This window comes from Solea solea, chromosome 8 (assembly GCF_958295425.1).
Source record: "Solea solea chromosome 8, fSolSol10.1, whole genome shotgun sequence".
Taxonomy (NCBI): Eukaryota; Metazoa; Chordata; class Actinopteri; order Pleuronectiformes; family Soleidae; genus Solea; species Solea solea.
This window is the reverse complement of record NC_081141.1, coordinates 12,954,938-12,971,909: the sequence shown is the minus strand read 5'-3', so window position 1 is coordinate 12,971,909 and position 16,972 is coordinate 12,954,938. Positions and strand designations below refer to the sequence as shown.

Genomic DNA, 16,972 nt, shown 5'->3' with positions numbered 1-16,972 from the left:
TCTTTTGCAGGTCATATGATTTGACGTGTAACACAGTGGGCAGCACGGTGTCACCCATGTCACTGTAGTAGGATGGCTACTGGCTTAAGCTGTTGTCTAAAAGGACACTATTGTAAAAGTCAGCAAAAGAAGTTGACTCGGAGTCATACCAGGGAGAAAAAGCAGAATTCCCAAGTGCATGTGTCCCATTAACTAGCAGCTGAATGATGATGAGGTGATCAGTGGATGTGTCATTTAGTTTGAAAAGCCCAAACTAAGAGTGTTGACAGCAAATGTACAGAGTGTGACTGAAAATCAGTATTTGTGTACTGTTTCCAATGTGTCCCACGTGTGTACTGAGGCTCAAGGGATTATATAAGAGATAGCTTTACGCTGTGAAGAGTTGAGGGTAGCATCCACATGTATATATAGAGTGTTTGTTGGGGAGACCTTCGCTTACGGCCATACCACCCTGAACACGCCCGATCTCGTCTGATCTCGGAAGCTAAGCAGGGTCGGGCCTGGTTAGTACTTGGATGGGAGACCGCCTGGGAATACCAGGTGCTGTAAGCTTTTGCAACCACCACAGGGCGCTGCTGTTGCTGCTGTTGCTGCTGTTGCTGCTGCTGCCGCTTGTCTTGTTTCACAATCCAAGTCTTTTGCAGGTCATATGATTTGACGTGTAACACAGTGGGCAGCACGGTGTCACCCATGTCACTGTAGTAGGATGGCTACTGGCTTAAGCTGTTGTCTAAAAGGACACTATTGTAAAAGTCAGCAAAAGAAGTTGACTCGGAGTCATACCAGGGAGAAAAAGCAGAATTCCCAAGTGCATGTGTCCCATTAACTAGCAGCTGAATGATGATGAGGTGATCAGTGGATGTGTCATTTAGTTTGAAAAGCCCAAACTAAGAGTGTTGACAGCAAATGTACAGTGTGACTGAAAATCAGTATTTGTGTACTGTTTCCAATGTGTCCCACGTGTGTACTGAGGCTCAAGGGATTATATAAGAGATAGCTTTACGCTGTGAAGAGTTGAGGGTAGCATCCACATGTATATATAGAGTGTTTGTTGGGGAGACCTTCGCTTACGGCCATACCACCCTGAACACGCCCGATCTCGTCTGATCTCGGAAGCTAAGCAGGGTTGGGCCTGGTTAGTACTTGGATGGGAGACCGCCTGGGAATACCAGGTGCTGTAAGCTTTTGCAACCACCACAGGGCGCTGCTGTTGCTGCTGTTGCTGCTGCTGCCGCTTGTCTTGTTTCACAATCCAAGTCTTTTGCAGGTCATATGATTTGACGTGTAACACAGTGGGCAGCACGGTGTCACCCATGTCACTGTAGTAGGATGGCTACTGGCTTAAGCTGTTGTCTAAAAGGACACTATTGTAAAAGTCAGCAAAAGAAGTTGACTCGGAGTCATACCAGGGAGAAAAAGCAGAATTCCCAAGTGCATGTGTCCCATTAACTAGCAGCTGAATGATGATGAGGTGATCAGTGGATGTGTCATTTAGTTTGAAAAGCCCAAACTAAGAGTGTTGAGAGCAAATGTACAAAGTGTGACTGAAAATCAGTATTTGTGTACTGTTTCCAATGTGTCCCACGTGTGTACTGAGGCTCAAGGGATTATATAAGAGATAGCTTTACGCTGTGAAGAGTTGAGGGTAGCATCCACATGTATATATAGAGTGTTTGTTGGGGAGACCTTCGCTTACGGCCATACCACCCTGAACACGCCCGATCTCGTCTGATCTCGGAAGCTAAGCAGGGTCGGGCCTGGTTAGTACTTGGATGGGAGACCGCCTGGGAATACCAGGTGCTGTAAGCTTTTGCAACCACCACAGGGCGCTGCTGTTGCTGCTGTTGCTGCTGTTGCTGCTGCTGCCGCTTGTCTTGTTTCACAATCCAAGTCTTTTGCAGGTCATATGATTTGACGTGTAACACAGTGGGCAGCACGGTGTCACCCATGTCACTGTAGTAGGATGGCTACTGGCTTAAGCTGTTGTCTAAAAGGACACTATTGTAAAAGTCAGCAAAAGAAGTTGACTCGGAGTCATACCAGGGAGAAAAAGCAGAATTCCCAAGTGCATGTGTCCCATTAACTAGCAGCTGAATGATGATGAGGTGATCAGTGGATGTGTCATTTAGTTTGAAAAGCCCAAACTAAGAGTGTTGACAGCAAATGTACAAAGTGTGACTGAAAATCAGTATTTGTGTACTGTTTCCAATGTGTCCCACGTGTGTACTGAGGCTCAAGGGATTATATAAGAGATAGCTTTACGCTGTGAAGAGTTGAGGGTAGCATCCACATGTATATATAGAGTGTTTGTTGGGGAGACCTTCGCTTACGGCCATACCACCCTGAACACGCCCGATCTCGTCTGATCTCGGAAGCTAAGCAGGGTCGGGCCTGGTTAGTACTTGGATGGGAGACCGCCTGGGAATACCAGGTGCTGTAAGCTTTTGCAACCACCACAGGGCGCTGCTGTTGCTGCTGTTGCTGCTGTTGCTGCTGCTGCTGCTGCTGCCGCTTGTCTTGTTTCACAATCCAAGTCTTTTGCAGGTCATATGATTTGACGTGTAACACAGTGGGCAGCACGGTGTCACCCATGTCACTGTAGTAGGATGGCTACTGGCTTAAGCTGTTGTCTAAAAGGACACTATTGTAAAAGTCAGCAAAAGAAGTTGACTCGGAGTCATACCAGGGAGAAAAAGCAGAATTCCCAAGTGCATGTGTCCCATTAACTAGCAGCTGAATGATGATGAGGTGATCAGTGGATGTGTCATTTAGTTTGAAAAGCCCAAACTAAGAGTGTTGACAGCAAATGTACAGAGTGTGACTGAAAATCAGTATTTGTGTACTGTTTCCAATGTGTCCCACGTGTGTACTGAGGCTCAAGGGATTATATAAGAGATAGCTTTACGCTGTGAAGAGTTGAGGGTAGCATCCACATGTATATATAGAGTGTTTGTTGGGGAGACCTTCGCTTACGGCCATACCACCCTGAACACGCCCGATCTCGTCTGATCTCGGAAGCTAAGCAGGGTCGGGCCTGGTTAGTACTTGGATGGGAGACCGCCTGGGAATACCAGGTGCTGTAAGCTTTTGCAACCACCACAGGGCGCTGCTGTTGCTGCTGTTGCTGCTGTTGCTGCTGCTGCCGCTTGTCTTGTTTCACAATCCAAGTCTTTTGCAGGTCATATGATTTGACGTGTAACACAGTGGGCAGCACGGTGTCACCCATGTCACTGTAGTAGGATGGCTACTGGCTTAAGCTGTTGTCTAAAAGGACACTATTGTAAAAGTCAGCAAAAGAAGTTGACTCGGAGTCATACCAGGGAGAAAAAGCAGAATTCCCAAGTGCATGTGTCCCATTAACTAGCAGCTGAATGATGATGAGGTGATCAGTGGATGTGTCATTTAGTTTGAAAAGCCCAAACTAAGAGTGTTGACAGCAAATGTACAGAGTGTGACTGAAAATCAGTATTTGTGTACTGTTTCCAATGTGTCCCACGTGTGTACTGAGGCTCAAGGGATTATATAAGAGATAGCTTTACGCTGTGAAGAGTTGAGGGTAGCATCCACATGTATATATAGAGTGTTTGTTGGGGAGACCTTCGCTTACGGCCATACCACCCTGAACACGCCCGATCTCGTCTGATCTCGGAAGCTAAGCAGGGTCGGGCCTGGTTAGTACTTGGATGGGAGACCGCCTGGGAATACCAGGTGCTGTAAGCTTTTGCAACCACCACAGGGCGCTGCTGTTGCTGCTGTTGCTGCTGTTGCTGCTGCTGCCGCTTGTCTTGTTTCACAATCCAAGTCTTTTGCAGGTCATATGATTTGACGTGTAACACAGTGGGCAGCACGGTGTCACCCATGTCACTGTAGTAGGATGGCTACTGGCTTAAGCTGTTGTCTAAAAGGACACTATTGTAAAAGTCAGCAAAAGAAGTTGACTCGGAGTCATACCAGGGAGAAAAAGCAGAATTCCCAAGTGCATGTGTCCCATTAACTAGCAGCTGAATGATGATGAGGTGATCAGTGGATGTGTCATTTAGTTTGAAAAGCCCAAACTAAGAGTGTTGACAGCAAATGTACAGAGTGTGACTGAAAATCAGTATTTGTGTACTGTTTCCAATGTGTCCCACGTGTGTACTGAGGCTCAAGGGATTATATAAGAGATAGCTTTACGCTGTGAAGAGTTGAGGGTAGCATCCACATGTATATATAGAGTGTTTGTTGGGGAGACCTTCGCTTACGGCCATACCACCCTGAACACGCCCGATCTCGTCTGATCTCGGAAGCTAAGCAGGGTCGGGCCTGGTTAGTACTTGGATGGGAGACCGCCTGGGAATACCAGGTGCTGTAAGCTTTTGCAACCACCACAGGGCGCTGCTGTTGCTGCTGTTGCTGCTGCTGCCGCTTGTCTTGTTTCACAATCCAAGTCTTTTGCAGGTCATATGATTTGACGTGTAACACAGTGGGCAGCACGGTGTCACCCATGTCACTGTAGTAGGATGGCTACTGGCTTAAGCTGTTGTCTAAAAGGACACTATTGTAAAAGTCAGCAAAAGAAGTTGACTCGGAGTCATACCAGGGAGAAAAAGCAGAATTCCCAAGTGCATGTGTCCCATTAACTAGCAGCTGAATGATGATGAGGTGATCAGTGGATGTGTCATTTAGTTTGAAAAGCCCAAACTAAGAGTGTTGACAGCAAATGTACAGAGTGTGACTGAAAATCAGTATTTGTGTACTGTTTCCAATGTGTCCCACGTGTGTACTGAGGCTCAAGGGATTATATAAGAGATAGCTTTACGCTGTGAAGAGTTGAGGGTAGCATCCACATGTATATATAGAGTGTTTGTTGGGGAGACCTTCGCTTACGGCCATACCACCCTGAACACGCCCGATCTCGTCTGATCTCGGAAGCTAAGCAGGGTCGGGCCTGGTTAGTACTTGGATGGGAGACCGCCTGGGAATACCAGGTGCTGTAAGCTTTTGCAACCACCACAGGGCGCTGCTGTTGCTGCTGTTGCTGCTGCTGCCACTTGTCTTGTTTCACAATCCAAGTCTTTTGCAGGTCATATGATTTGACGTGTAACACAGTGGGCAGCACGGTGTCACCCATGTCACTGTAGTAGGATGGCTACTGGCTTAAGCTGTTGTCTAAAAGGACACTATTGTAAAAGTCAGCAAAAGAAGTTGACTCGGAGTCATACCAGGGAGAAAAAGCAGAATTCCCAAGTGCATGTGTCCCATTAACTAGCAGCTGAATGATGATGAGGTGATCAGTGGATGTGTCATTTAGTTTGAAAAGCCCAAACTAAGAGTGTTGACAGCAAATGTACAGAGTGTGACTGAAAATCAGTATTTGTGTACTGTTTCCAATGTGTCCCACGTGTGTACTGAGGCTCAAGGGATTATATAAGAGATAGCTTTACGCTGTGAAGAGTTGAGGGTAGCATCCACATGTATATATAGAGTGTTTGTTGGGGAGACCTTCGCTTACGGCCATACCACCCTGAACACGCCCGATCTCGTCTGATCTCGGAAGCTAAGCAGGGTCGGGCCTGGTTAGTACTTGGATGGGAGACCGCCTGGGAATACCAGGTGCTGTAAGCTTTTGCAACCACCACAGGGCGCTGCTGTTGCTGCTGTTGCTGCTGCTGCCGCTTGTCTTGTTTCACAATCCAAGTCTTTTGCAGGTCATATGATTTGACGTGTAACACAGTGGGCAGCACGGTGTCACCCATGTCACTGTAGTAGGATGGCTACTGGCTTAAGCTGTTGTCTAAAAGGACACTATTGTAAAAGTCAGCAAAAGAAGTTGACTCGGAGTCATACCAGGGAGAAAAAGCAGAATTCCCAAGTGCATGTGTCCCATTAACTAGCAGCTGAATGATGATGAGGTGATCAGTGGATGTGTCATTTAGTTTGAAAAGCCCAAACTAAGAGTGTTGACAGCAAATGTACAGAGTGTGACTGAAAATCAGTATTTGTGTACTGTTTCCAATGTGTCCCACGTGTGTACTGAGGCTCAAGGGATTATATAAGAGATAGCTTTACGCTGTGAAGAGTTGAGGGTAGCATCCACATGTATATATAGAGTGTTTGTTGGGGAGACCTTCGCTTACGGCCATACCACCCTGAACACGCCCGATCTCGTCTGATCTCGGAAGCTAAGCAGGGTCGGGCCTGGTTAGTACTTGGATGGGAGACCGCCTGGGAATACCAGGTGCTGTAAGCTTTTGCAACCACCACAGGGTGCTGTTGCTGCTGCCGCCGCTGCTGCCGCCGCTGCTGCGCGTCTTGTTTCACAATCCAAATCTTTTGCAGATTTGGATCACAAACTGAGCAGCCATCACCCTTCACAAAAGAGGTTCTGCAGGATTGGGGGTTGGCCAGGCCCCACCTCCTCACATGGGTAATGAGCAAACATCAGCTCTTACAGCTTCCTCTTTTTCACAATCCTGACATCACACACCTTGGTCGACCAATCTCTGGCGGCCCTCTGTCGCGGGAGGGGCTACACACTTTAGCTGGATTAATTGATAGTCAAGGGGAAATAACCGTGGATGAAATAGTCAGTAGACTAAATGAATAAATGAACGACATAGTAAACAATTAACTGAACAGATCTGTCAAAAAATCTCTGATGCAATCCCCCCCCTTTGGCAGCAAGCCTTTTACAGGACCAGTGGAAGCATGCAGGATGAGGCCCTTGTTTTTCGCACAAGTGCTCACCCGGACTCAAAAACTCTGTCTGAACTTAATACTTAGTTTTGGTACAGTACACTGCTCATGAAAACAGCTCAAAAATCTACAGCAGAGTCCTACTGGCAGAAGCGCTTTCCTGCTCATAACATTTTGTCAATCTGGAAAAACATGAAAAGTCCCTTCACCCACCCTCAAGCCACAAATACCGACTTCAAAATAAGGCACAGACGCATTTTCACGTGTGTCATCCTGCATCAAATAAATAAAACTGTTTATGGGAGGGTTTGCACAGTCTGTAATTTGAACAATGAGACCTTTGACCATCTGTTTCTCACTTGTCCTATCTGCGAGGTCTTCATCGATCGTGTCCGGACCTTCCTCATCAGCCGCTGTAAACTAAGGACAATGGCATCCGTGGATTGGCAATGGACTTGGCTATTTGGAATCACTAATGGCACAACTGGTATCAACAAGACAACAATCAACATCATGCTGTCCATCGCACGCCATACAGTTTTCATCGCCAGGAACCTCATCCTACACAAAGATCTGCACATCGTCGACAGACGGCTTCTCTTCACAAGCACAGTCAAAAGTCACTTCAGACTACTACATGCTGCATACACAAACATTTTTTGGGAGAAGTTTGCAGGTGGAACAACATTGTTTGAGTCTGTGACTGATGACAGCATAGTTTTCGGCTTCTAACTTTCTGTTTTTTGTTCAAGAAGTCATTACCTACAAACTTACCCACAAACTGTCCACACGTGGTCTCCACCCCACCCTCTGCGACTGGCTCCTTGACTTCCTGACTGGCAGACCCCAGTCTGTCAGGATTGGCAATAGGACAAAAGCTAGCATCATTACAAAGACTGGAACTGCACAGGGATGTGCCCCATCTTCTACAGTGTGGAGGATGGGGCTGAAGACACATCCCTGTGAACAGTGTGTAGCGTCTACACCCTGTTCACACATGACTGTGTCACCTCCCACAAGGACAACACCATCCTGATGTTTGCTGACGACACTGCAGTGATAGGACACATCACTGCGGGGGACGAAACAGCCTACAGGACAGAGGTTGCCAGTCTGGTGTCATGGTGCGAGGACAACAACCTCACCCTAAACACAGACAAGACGAAGGAGATGATGGTGGACATGAGGCAGGAGAGGAGACCTCATCAACCACTGTTTAACGGGGAGCTTGAAGTAGAGTGGGTGAGCAGCTTCAAGTACCTCAGGGTACACATCAATGAGGACTTCACATGGACCACCAACACAACACAGCTGGTCAAGAAAGCTCAACAACGACTGTATTTCCTGAGGAGGCTGAGGAAATTTGGCATGTCTACAAAGATCCTCAGCAACTTCTACAGCTGCGTTGTGGAGAGCAGCCTGACCAACTGCATCACCGCATGGTACGGCAGCACTATGGCCAGGGACTGCAAACGCCTGCAGAGAGTGGTAAAGACAGCTGAGAGGATCACCAGGTCTCCACTGCCCTCTCTGAACAGCATCTACCACCGCAGAGTCCACAGGAGAGCTTCCACCATCATAAAGGACAACACCCACCCACAACATGGACTGTTTACACCCCTGCCCTCAGGACGGAGGTACAAGACCGTTTTTAAGAACTCTTTCTACCCCACTGCCATCAGAATACTCAATAGCTGAACGGACTACACTAAAGTCATCTGTTTACATCCCTGTCACTTTAAATCTTAACTGTCACTGCCACTTTACATCTGTTACATGAACACACCACCTTGCACAAATTAGGGTTCCCTGATCTGTGTGTTCTCTTGTATATAATGCATATATTTGTCCTGTATAGGCATATATTTACATATATATATTTTTTTATATTTATTATTTTTTCTTTATATATATCTATCTGCTTTTTTTGTTAATGCTATTTCTTGTTTACTTTTTGCTGGTATTTTTGAGTGGACAGCAAAGTAAGAATTTCATTGTACAGGGAAACGTGTTTCTTTGCTGTGCATATGACAATAAACACTTAGAATCTTGACTCTTGAATACATTTAATCATTTATTTATTCATTCATTCATTTATTGATGCATTTATTTATTTATTTCTGTATTATTTATACATTTATTTATGCATTATTTATTTATTTCTGTATTAATTACTTTAATTATTAACATATGGACACAGAAATAAATAAATAAATGTAGGTGAACAGAAATGTAGAAATAAATGTAAAGCATTGATTTATTCTTTCATTTATTATTTTTTTTATTATTTTTTTCTTTTATTTATGCATTTATTTATTTATACATTTATTCATGCATTTATTTCTGTATTTATTTACGCATTTATTTATTTCTGTAATTATTTATACATTTATTTATATTTTTTTACATAATACAATTTATGTTGAGGAACAACAGCGATACTGCTCTGCCGTCTGTCGCCCACGGTGGGGAGGTAAAGACAACAAGCTCTGGCTTTCATTGTGGATGCGTCATTTCCTTTACATGTGTCACTTCCGTTCCCCAATAACTCACAAGTGATTACGTTTGGAAACAGAAACCTTGTACAGCTACGTCGACTGAAATCAAATGGCTTGAACGAGTCGCTTACGGTCACATTAGGAGGTTAGTATGTTTATTTACACAGCTTCATTTTAACGAGGGCGGTTATTTTAACCATATAAACTCACCGGCTGCTTAGCGTTAGCCGCGTTCTAGCCATTCATAACGTGCTGTCGCCTCAGTTGAACAGGTGAGCTCAGCTGGAAACGCCAGACATTACCACGTCAACTGAATGACCTCAGTCTAACCTAGATATTGAAGCGTATTCAACTACTATCTGTACTAGCATGTGCCTTCTTACTGAGCCAACGTACTGCTAAGCAAGTTTTCAACTGAACTGCCTCATGTTGTTTGTTATAAGTATCTGCAGGTTTTGGTTAGAGTCCCGAGTGTTTCCCTCTCCTTCACTTCTACATTAATAATACTTTAAAGCCTGTAAACACATAAAATGAGACTGACTTGACAGTGTCATGTCACATGTTCAAAAGATTCTTAGATTTTCATCACTCACTTTTTTCTGATATGATTTTGTAGATAAGTGTAGGGAAGGAGTAGGTATGGCCTGTGCTCGTGTGCCACTGGATGAACAGCAGGTGACTGAGCCTGGCCCTTTTGGAAAAGAGTGCACACTGCCTGCACTGGTGAGTTGGCTCCACCAAAAACAGTCTGCTGTTCACAAACATAAGCCCCAAACAAAGACCAGTTTATGAAAATCACATCCTGCACTTTCTGTTCCACATCAGCACCCGGACAGGAAGGAAGACCACTGTTTTGTGCCTTACAAGCCTCCACCAGAAGATGGCTCTCCAGCTGAGGTGGAGGAGTTTTTGGAATTTGCCAGATTCATCATTGAGGACCTGGAGTGGCTCCTTGCATTGCCCCATGATAAGTTTTGGTGCCAGGTTAGTGACTAATGATATGTGCATGTTTTTGGTCAGTAGCAACTGGAAGTTTCTCTTGAAGATGTTTCACCTCTTATCCAATTCAGTTCTCAATGTGTTTTGGATAACGATGACTTGGATAAATGAGAATCTACTCAGACATCTGTTTTCATCTATCTTTTGTTCGAAGCTAGAAAAATCAAAAGCCCAGTGTTGATCAATTGACAACAAGCCCTAGTCTGTCTTTTCCTCCAGGTGGTGTTTGATGAGTCCCTGCAAACTTGCCTAGACTCGTACCTTCGTCATGCTCCACGGAGCCTTGACCTCACTGCCTTGCCCTCCTCCCCGGCAGTGGCTGAGATGCAGCGTTCCATTCACAGGATGGTCTTCTTGACTTTCTTGAGGATGGCTACACATAAAGAGTCCAAGGTATGTTCTAGACCCAAATGTGAACTGGTGAATTGTTTTGTAGCACAATTCTGAAATCTTGGTATTCAATAAAACTTGTTGCCTTTTTGTGTGTTTTTATGTGTAGGAAAACTTTCTCACCCCATCAGTGTTTGGAGAAATTATCTATGAGAACTTCCTGTTTGACATTCCCAAAATTTTGGATCTGTGTGTGCTCTTTGGAAAGGGTAACAGCCAGCTGCTGCATAAGATGATAGGTGAGCTGTTTATAAAAACTCTTATTAAGTCACTTTCTTATCAGTGCACACATGGGAGCAATTGTAATGATTCTCCAAATCCATGTTTTGATTGAGACTTTTGATATTTTTTAACCACTCTTAGTTTTACCTTTTTAAAGAAAATAATTGATAAATTGATTAATCCGTTATTTATGTGACACATGTAGTTAGGAGTCAGATGCTCTACCGTTGCGCCTGTTACACGCCTGAGTCTGTTACACTTATAGGCCGACAGGGGCTTGTTGCATGCATGGGGTGAAGTCTGCCATCTCTGATTGCCTAGTTGTTTTTGCATCTGTTTTTTCTTGTTTATGTTATTTTTTTTGTTTACTTTTATAATGCTGTCCTTTTAGACAACATCTTTACCCAGCAGCCATCTTACTACAGTGACCTGGGTGAGACTGTGCCCACTGTATTACAGGTACAATTGTTTTTTTTTGTTTGTTTTTTTTAAAAACCTTTTTGCCACAATCTATCATTCCATATGAGTTTGTTGTAAATTTGTACATTATATTTTCTCTATCAACAGGTGTTTGACTCAATCCTAGATAAGTGTGGTCTTCAGTGTGAAGGTGCCACTGCCATAGAGCCGATGAAGCTGAATGCACACAAACAGTCCACTGCTATGACCATGAGCCAACAGGTCAGCTCAACCGTCTGTGGAAAATATGTTGCCTGACAGATATTTGTAATTGCAATTAGATTTTTAACTGTATTCTTTTTTTTACACCGAGTTTCAGTTTGTTGTTTACTAAGTACAGATTAAAAACATGGTGCATTACTACATGATACAATCAAAAGGTTGACGTTATTCAAGTTCAAGGTTAGGATTCTTCAAATCCATGATGTATAATATAAAAAAATTGTGTAGCTCTCAGACACACAGTAAATGCAGCTGGTTTCCTTGATAACTTAGTGGTTTTGTTTTGTTCTCTTGCGCAGGATCTTTTAGATATAATTTTGTACCTGTCTGATTCAACTTCCACCATCCATGCCTTCATGGACATCTTCCCTGCAGCCTGCACCACCTTCCACTCACACGGCTTCCTCGGCAGGTAGACATCATCACCACCTACCTCTTATGATCAGCCCTCCTCATCGCTGTAAAATAACAGCTTTGTTTTTTCCTCCTGACAGATTGACCTCGTTTTATGAGACCGCTGTGCCTGACCTTGAGAAGGCAGTGAGGAAGAGAAACTTTGGTGATAAAGGGTGAGAATCTGCTTAGACTACAAATGCCGATCCCACACAGCCACTTGGTGATGATGATAAATATAATCTCACATAACCCTCTTCTAGACTTCAGGATGACTTGTGGAAGAGGTTGTCCCACTCCTGTCGCAAAATGGTGGAGACGGCTCACCTGCTGCTGCACCACACCTGCCTACAACCCATACTGGAGGGGTGAGATGTCCATACTCTCAGCATTAGGATCAGGATTACCACGATGTGCATGAATACATGCTTTAACTTCATTAATATTTGTTGCCTTGCAGGAGAGAAAACATGCAAACTTTTGCAGAGGAACTCTTACAACATTTCACATCTTTTTTACCAGAAAAAAGGTGAGACCCATTGTTATGAGCTGTGATTTCCAAAGGGCTGTGACCGCTTAAATCGATAAATTCTTATGTCTGTATCATTTGTTACAGTTTTATTATTCGTAATCAAATCATTTAAGTAAAGTGTACCCATTTAACATTTACTAATGAAAGTAGTTTGGTTTTCTTGACATGGAGGTTGTAATGAAACACTAGTTTGTGTGTTTTTCTTTGCATAGCTTGAGAATGAGACAGAGGTACAGGGGCTGCTTGGGGTTTATATATGGTCTATTACTCAACCTCGAAAACCATATGTCAGGGGAAGATGAGGTATACAACCTTAATTAGTTTGATGAATTGATTGTCGTTACAGGTTCTTGTCAGATTATGATGAACAGTTCCCCATCTCGGATGACATCAGTCTCCTGCAGCAGGCCATCCCAGTCATGTATCCTCATCAGTTTTACCACTATAACATTGTACAAACAGGATTTTGTAGCTGATAATATCCTGCAAATTTGCCATACTCCCCCTTACCCCCAATAATACATGTGAACACGAAGCTGAGAAATGATGTCAGCACCTGTACTTTGTATTTTCTGTACATTTTATCTAAAAGAAAAAGTTACAAAAAATCAGCAGGTCCATCAAACAGAATACTTTATAGAAAGCAAATAATCTCGTTTACATGTGTGAACAAATAGTATTGTCCATTTTATTCTTGTGGTGTATATGCATTTTTGCTTCTGAGGTTTTTCTACTTTTGGAAGTGTGACAACAGATTTTCTGAGAGGCAGAAACTGTGTATTTTCACCTCTGTTAGTCCTGTACCTTTGAGTATCATGAAAGTATTTCCTTGTGCTGGAGAAAGAAACTACAATAGAGAGCTACTGAAGACAAATATTTCCCCCCCTAGTGTTTGTGGTGTTACTTGATTTCTTCCTGAACTGCTGGGTTTCATCAGTGATGAGACTAGGACGTCCTACCTTCTCCAGGGGGTGGAGAGTGTCTGGGACAGCATGGGGCGACAGAGATCACAAAACCAGACCCGGCCTAAAGCCTCCTCATTGCTGTCAACCAATCAGGGAGCAGTTGGTGGAGCTACTGCTGCCTTTGTAGATGACTTTAGACCTCAGGACGACCAAGAACCTGGAGGAGAGCGAGTGAAGGGAGCAGAAGCCATGTTGGATGTTCCCCAAAAAGGAAACAACGTGAGTTCTGTGATTATATCATCGAGTCATTTACTATCGACAAAATAAAACCAATTGGTGTTTTTTTTTTTCCCCCCTGTGTTGTATGTTCTCAGGGCGAGGTGTGTCCACTGAGTACAGCAGAGCTAGAATCTCTGTTGTCGTGTATCAGGGATCTGCTGCCTGATTTGGGTGAAGGTTTCCTGCTGGCCTGTCTCCAGGAGTACAACTACAGCTCTGAGCTAGTTATCAACAACATCCTGGAGGACCGGTTAGCCCCTAATCTGGACAAACTGGACCGAGCCATGCCGAGGTAACACAGTACTCTGTGCTTTACATAAATTGCTCATACACTGGCTCTCACCTGTTGCAAGAAAGGTGATTTTATCTTCCTTTATCCTAATCTTTCCAGGCCAGTGAAGGAGGAGCTTCCAAATGTTCTGACCAACAGATCCAATGTGTTTGATGACGATGAGTTTGACGTCTTCCGCAGGGACCAGGTGGACATGTCCCGTGTCTGGAAGGGCAGGAGGTAAAACGCACACAGGATTTACTCCTTAAAACTAGACCAACACTGTCTGTGTAAAAACAGCTTTACGACCCCTACAAATCTTCCTGCTATTGTCATCATAGAGTACATACATTAACACACAGCATTAATTAAATCATTAATATAAAAATATAATGGTGCTCATTCTGATTATTTAAAGCTATGTAGGGGGTTCACATGGTACTGCCTCCTTTGTGATTTGTTCATGTTTTCTGACTCCTGCAGGAAAGATCCAAACACTCAGGAGATGCTGGACGACAAGCGTCACATAGCAGAGCAGCGAGCTCGTTATCAGGCCTACGAGATGGTGGTAGATGAGGTTGTCATCGAACCTGGTGAAACTGCCGCCAGCTACGGCCTGGACGACTACGACGACGAATATGACGACACGTACGACATGAACCAAGTGGGAGCTAATGACCTGGACGGAGACAGTTTACTGAACCGGAGGTGATTCATTGTTGCTTTGTTGGTTTCTGTCACTTTTGAAATAGAATTTTAAAGGCCACTGTAAACAGCAGGTGGGATTCTAACTCTGGATTGTGTTGTCCTTGTGGTGTATGCTAATGTGTTCTGTTCTCTGCAGGCCTTTCACTATTCCACAGGTACTGAGAAAAGGAAACAAAGCAGAGGAAGAAAGTGAAGAGGAAGAGGAGGAAGAACCTTTACAGGTATTTGAAATATTCAACTTCACAGAAAACATTTCTCTAAGTTGTTTTTTTTGTAAAACAAAACGTATTAACACCCCCTGATTCTCCGTTTGAATAAAATCTATATATGCTTCCATACTTATCCTAATGTAATCAGAAGTAAATTGATTTCATTTGGAAACTGAACATTTTGCAATTGTGCCACTGTCATGCTACATTACATATGTAAAAATGTAGTTATTTGTCTTCTTTTTTTGACTTGTGTGCAAATCCATTTTTATTTCAGAACAACACAAACAGGGACCAATTTGTGCAGGACCCGGCTCTGCTGCGAGAAAGAGCTGAAGCTAGAAGAGCAGCCATGCAACAAAGGAAAGGGTAAAGACCAGATTACATGGCATTTTCCTCTAAATATTACACCTGAACATGAACCTGCCATTATTATGTTGCGTTTCAATCTCTAAATCTTGAATCAAAGGTTTGAAAGTTTTCTTTCAACAATTGTAACTAACTAAAAATAGAGCTGTTGTTTGTGATAAAATTAGTCGGTCGGTGCTACACAGAATCACTCTGCCTGTATCATTTTGGACTATTAACATGTTAACGCCGTTGTCTATTTTGTTCATCCGCCCAACCCTTATAAACAGTCTGAGTGAATCAGAAGACTAAAGTTAAGTTGGAACTCCTGCAAAGTACAAATGCTGTTGCATTAACATTTCTGTAGTAGACAATGAGTTACCTCTGGCTTTTTGCACTTCTTTAGATTTGAATTAATCAATAAATCTCAAGTTCATAAAGTAACTTTCTTTGCATTCATTTGCTTCCAAATCAAGATGCACCAATAAAAGTCACTTTACTTTGTTAATATGGAGTTAAAAACTGTTGTGAATTGCAAAATATAATTTAAAAATGTGATTAACTATTGAACTTCTGCAATTAATCATGATGATTAAGAAGGAATGTATAATTTGACAGTCCCACTAGAAATTGACAAAGCTGATAGGATAGGTACATTTTGGAACTGTAGGCTTGGTGTGAAGGAACTTAATTGTATTTTTAATGTTAGATGTTTTTTGGATATTACATTTAAAAAAAATACAACTCTTGCTTTTTCTTTATCTTCCTCCAGTTTCCGACCCGAGCGTACCAGTAATGTTGTTGGCCAACCCAAAGGCCGAGGTCAAACCCCTGACACATTCCTGGATCGACGCAAGAAGGAGACTAACAAGAGCCGCGTGTCCAACCACAGCCGAAGAACCATGGCTGACCGCAAGAGGAACAAAGGCATGATCCCTTCCTGACCTGTGTGAAGGACTGGTGGTAGCAAGACAGGTGTGAATGAAGAGTTGCTGTTTGATGGTTGTGACTTTTGATCACACTCCAGTGGTGAGGTTGGTCTTTGCTCCAGAAGGAAAAGCTGCAACTGTTGGGACGTTTACCGACGTTCTGCATGTTTGTCATCAGAGGCTGTCAAACAACTCATTGTGAGTGAGATTCTAAACATCTGCTTTTGATTTTTGGCGTTTTTCTTCTTTTAAAGCACTTAATAACCAAAGTTGAGAGTGTGAACCAGAGACAGAATTTTATTTTTGTTAAGTAACAAATGAGTATATTAAGATCCAGAGAGACTGAAAGACGTTTTTCACATAGTCCGTGTAGGAATACAAGGGATGAGACATCCAGGGTTTCCCATAAACTGCCGTTTCTTCTGTACCTGATCGAACAATCGAACCTGGTGTTTGAGTCTGGACATCAACAACTGCCTTGCTACTAGTGTTGTTTTAATACCCACGAGTAGCTTGTGTGAAAGCTGCTTGCATGAGTCATTTGACTGCACGCATGTGTTGACCATCCAGTAAGTACAGTGGTATCCAGTTCATATCACGGTTGTCCAGCCTTCACTGAATCAAACTCAAGAGACTGTGATGCTGTGATGTTTGAAAATGCTTTCAAACGACTTTCTTTGAACAGTTCAGAGCATTTTATTTAAAAAAAAAAAAGAAGAAGCACATGGAATTGGTTTTTGGATTTCACATAGCAAGAAAACCTGAAATAAATACAATAATACCATGTTTTGTGTTTTTCCTATGGCAATACAATAGTTTGAAGTTGTATTCATTAGGACTAATTGCACAGCTATGTATGGAGTAAACATGTTTATCACAGGTGAACGAAAAATCTAGGGCAGGGCTATTAACTATTAATGCAATATAATTCTT

General features: G+C 43.2%; 1 protein-coding gene and 10 non-coding genes across 11 annotated transcripts; all 11 read left to right on the top strand.

The window, feature by feature from the left end:
- The first annotated feature begins 433 nt into the window (after positions 1–433).
- Positions 434–552, top strand: LOC131464745 (5S ribosomal RNA). The gene has a single exon (XR_009241242.1). It is a non-coding gene; the product is annotated as a 5S ribosomal RNA (ribosomal RNA).
- A 513-nt stretch (positions 553–1,065) lies between these two features.
- Positions 1,066–1,184, top strand: LOC131464695 (5S ribosomal RNA). The gene has a single exon (XR_009241196.1). It is a non-coding gene; the product is annotated as a 5S ribosomal RNA (ribosomal RNA).
- Positions 1,185–1,690: 506 nt separating this feature from the next.
- Positions 1,691–1,809, top strand: LOC131464743 (5S ribosomal RNA). Its single transcript, XR_009241240.1, has one exon. It is a non-coding gene; the product is annotated as a 5S ribosomal RNA (ribosomal RNA).
- A 515-nt stretch (positions 1,810–2,324) lies between these two features.
- On the top strand, positions 2,325–2,443 carry LOC131464742 (5S ribosomal RNA). The gene has a single exon (XR_009241239.1). It is a non-coding gene; the product is annotated as a 5S ribosomal RNA (ribosomal RNA).
- Positions 2,444–2,967: 524 nt separating this feature from the next.
- On the top strand, positions 2,968–3,086 carry LOC131464741 (5S ribosomal RNA). Its single transcript, XR_009241238.1, has one exon. It is a non-coding gene; the product is annotated as a 5S ribosomal RNA (ribosomal RNA).
- A 515-nt stretch (positions 3,087–3,601) lies between these two features.
- LOC131464739 (5S ribosomal RNA) lies at positions 3,602–3,720 on the top strand. Its single transcript, XR_009241237.1, has one exon. It is a non-coding gene; the product is annotated as a 5S ribosomal RNA (ribosomal RNA).
- Positions 3,721–4,235: 515 nt separating this feature from the next.
- Positions 4,236–4,354, top strand: LOC131464738 (5S ribosomal RNA). Its single transcript, XR_009241236.1, has one exon. It is a non-coding gene; the product is annotated as a 5S ribosomal RNA (ribosomal RNA).
- A 506-nt stretch (positions 4,355–4,860) lies between these two features.
- LOC131464737 (5S ribosomal RNA) lies at positions 4,861–4,979 on the top strand. Its single transcript, XR_009241235.1, has one exon. It is a non-coding gene; the product is annotated as a 5S ribosomal RNA (ribosomal RNA).
- Positions 4,980–5,485: 506 nt separating this feature from the next.
- On the top strand, positions 5,486–5,604 carry LOC131464736 (5S ribosomal RNA). Its single transcript, XR_009241234.1, has one exon. It is a non-coding gene; the product is annotated as a 5S ribosomal RNA (ribosomal RNA).
- A 506-nt stretch (positions 5,605–6,110) lies between these two features.
- On the top strand, positions 6,111–6,229 carry LOC131464725 (5S ribosomal RNA). Its single transcript, XR_009241224.1, has one exon. It is a non-coding gene; the product is annotated as a 5S ribosomal RNA (ribosomal RNA).
- Positions 6,230–9,181: 2,952 nt separating this feature from the next.
- Positions 9,182–16,823, top strand: ascc2 (activating signal cointegrator 1 complex subunit 2). Its single transcript, XM_058636418.1, has 19 exons — positions 9,182–9,318; positions 9,790–9,896; positions 9,999–10,157; positions 10,392–10,565; positions 10,672–10,801; positions 11,176–11,243; positions 11,352–11,465; positions 11,765–11,877; positions 11,960–12,034; positions 12,122–12,226; positions 12,319–12,387; positions 12,737–12,811; positions 13,328–13,574; positions 13,670–13,866; positions 13,966–14,085; positions 14,329–14,553; positions 14,690–14,774; positions 15,040–15,131; positions 15,883–16,823. The coding sequence occupies exons 2-19, from the start codon at positions 9,813–9,815 to the stop codon at positions 16,052–16,054; spliced, it is 2,304 nt and encodes a 767-aa protein (XP_058492401.1). The 5' UTR covers positions 9,182–9,318; positions 9,790–9,812; the 3' UTR covers positions 16,055–16,823.
- Positions 16,824–16,972: the final 149 nt, after the last annotated feature.

Coding starts and splice junctions, on each gene's coding strand:
- ascc2 (XM_058636418.1), top strand. CDS start 9,813: ATGGCCTGTGCTCGTGTGCCACTGGATGAACAGCAGGTGACTGAGCCT. Junction 10,802..11,175: donor GCTGCTGCATAAGATGATAG/GTGAGCTGTTTA, acceptor CTGTCCTTTTAG/ACAACATCTTTACCCAGCAG. Junction 11,244..11,351: donor CTGTGCCCACTGTATTACAG/GTACAATTGTTT, acceptor CTCTATCAACAG/GTGTTTGACTCAATCCTAGA.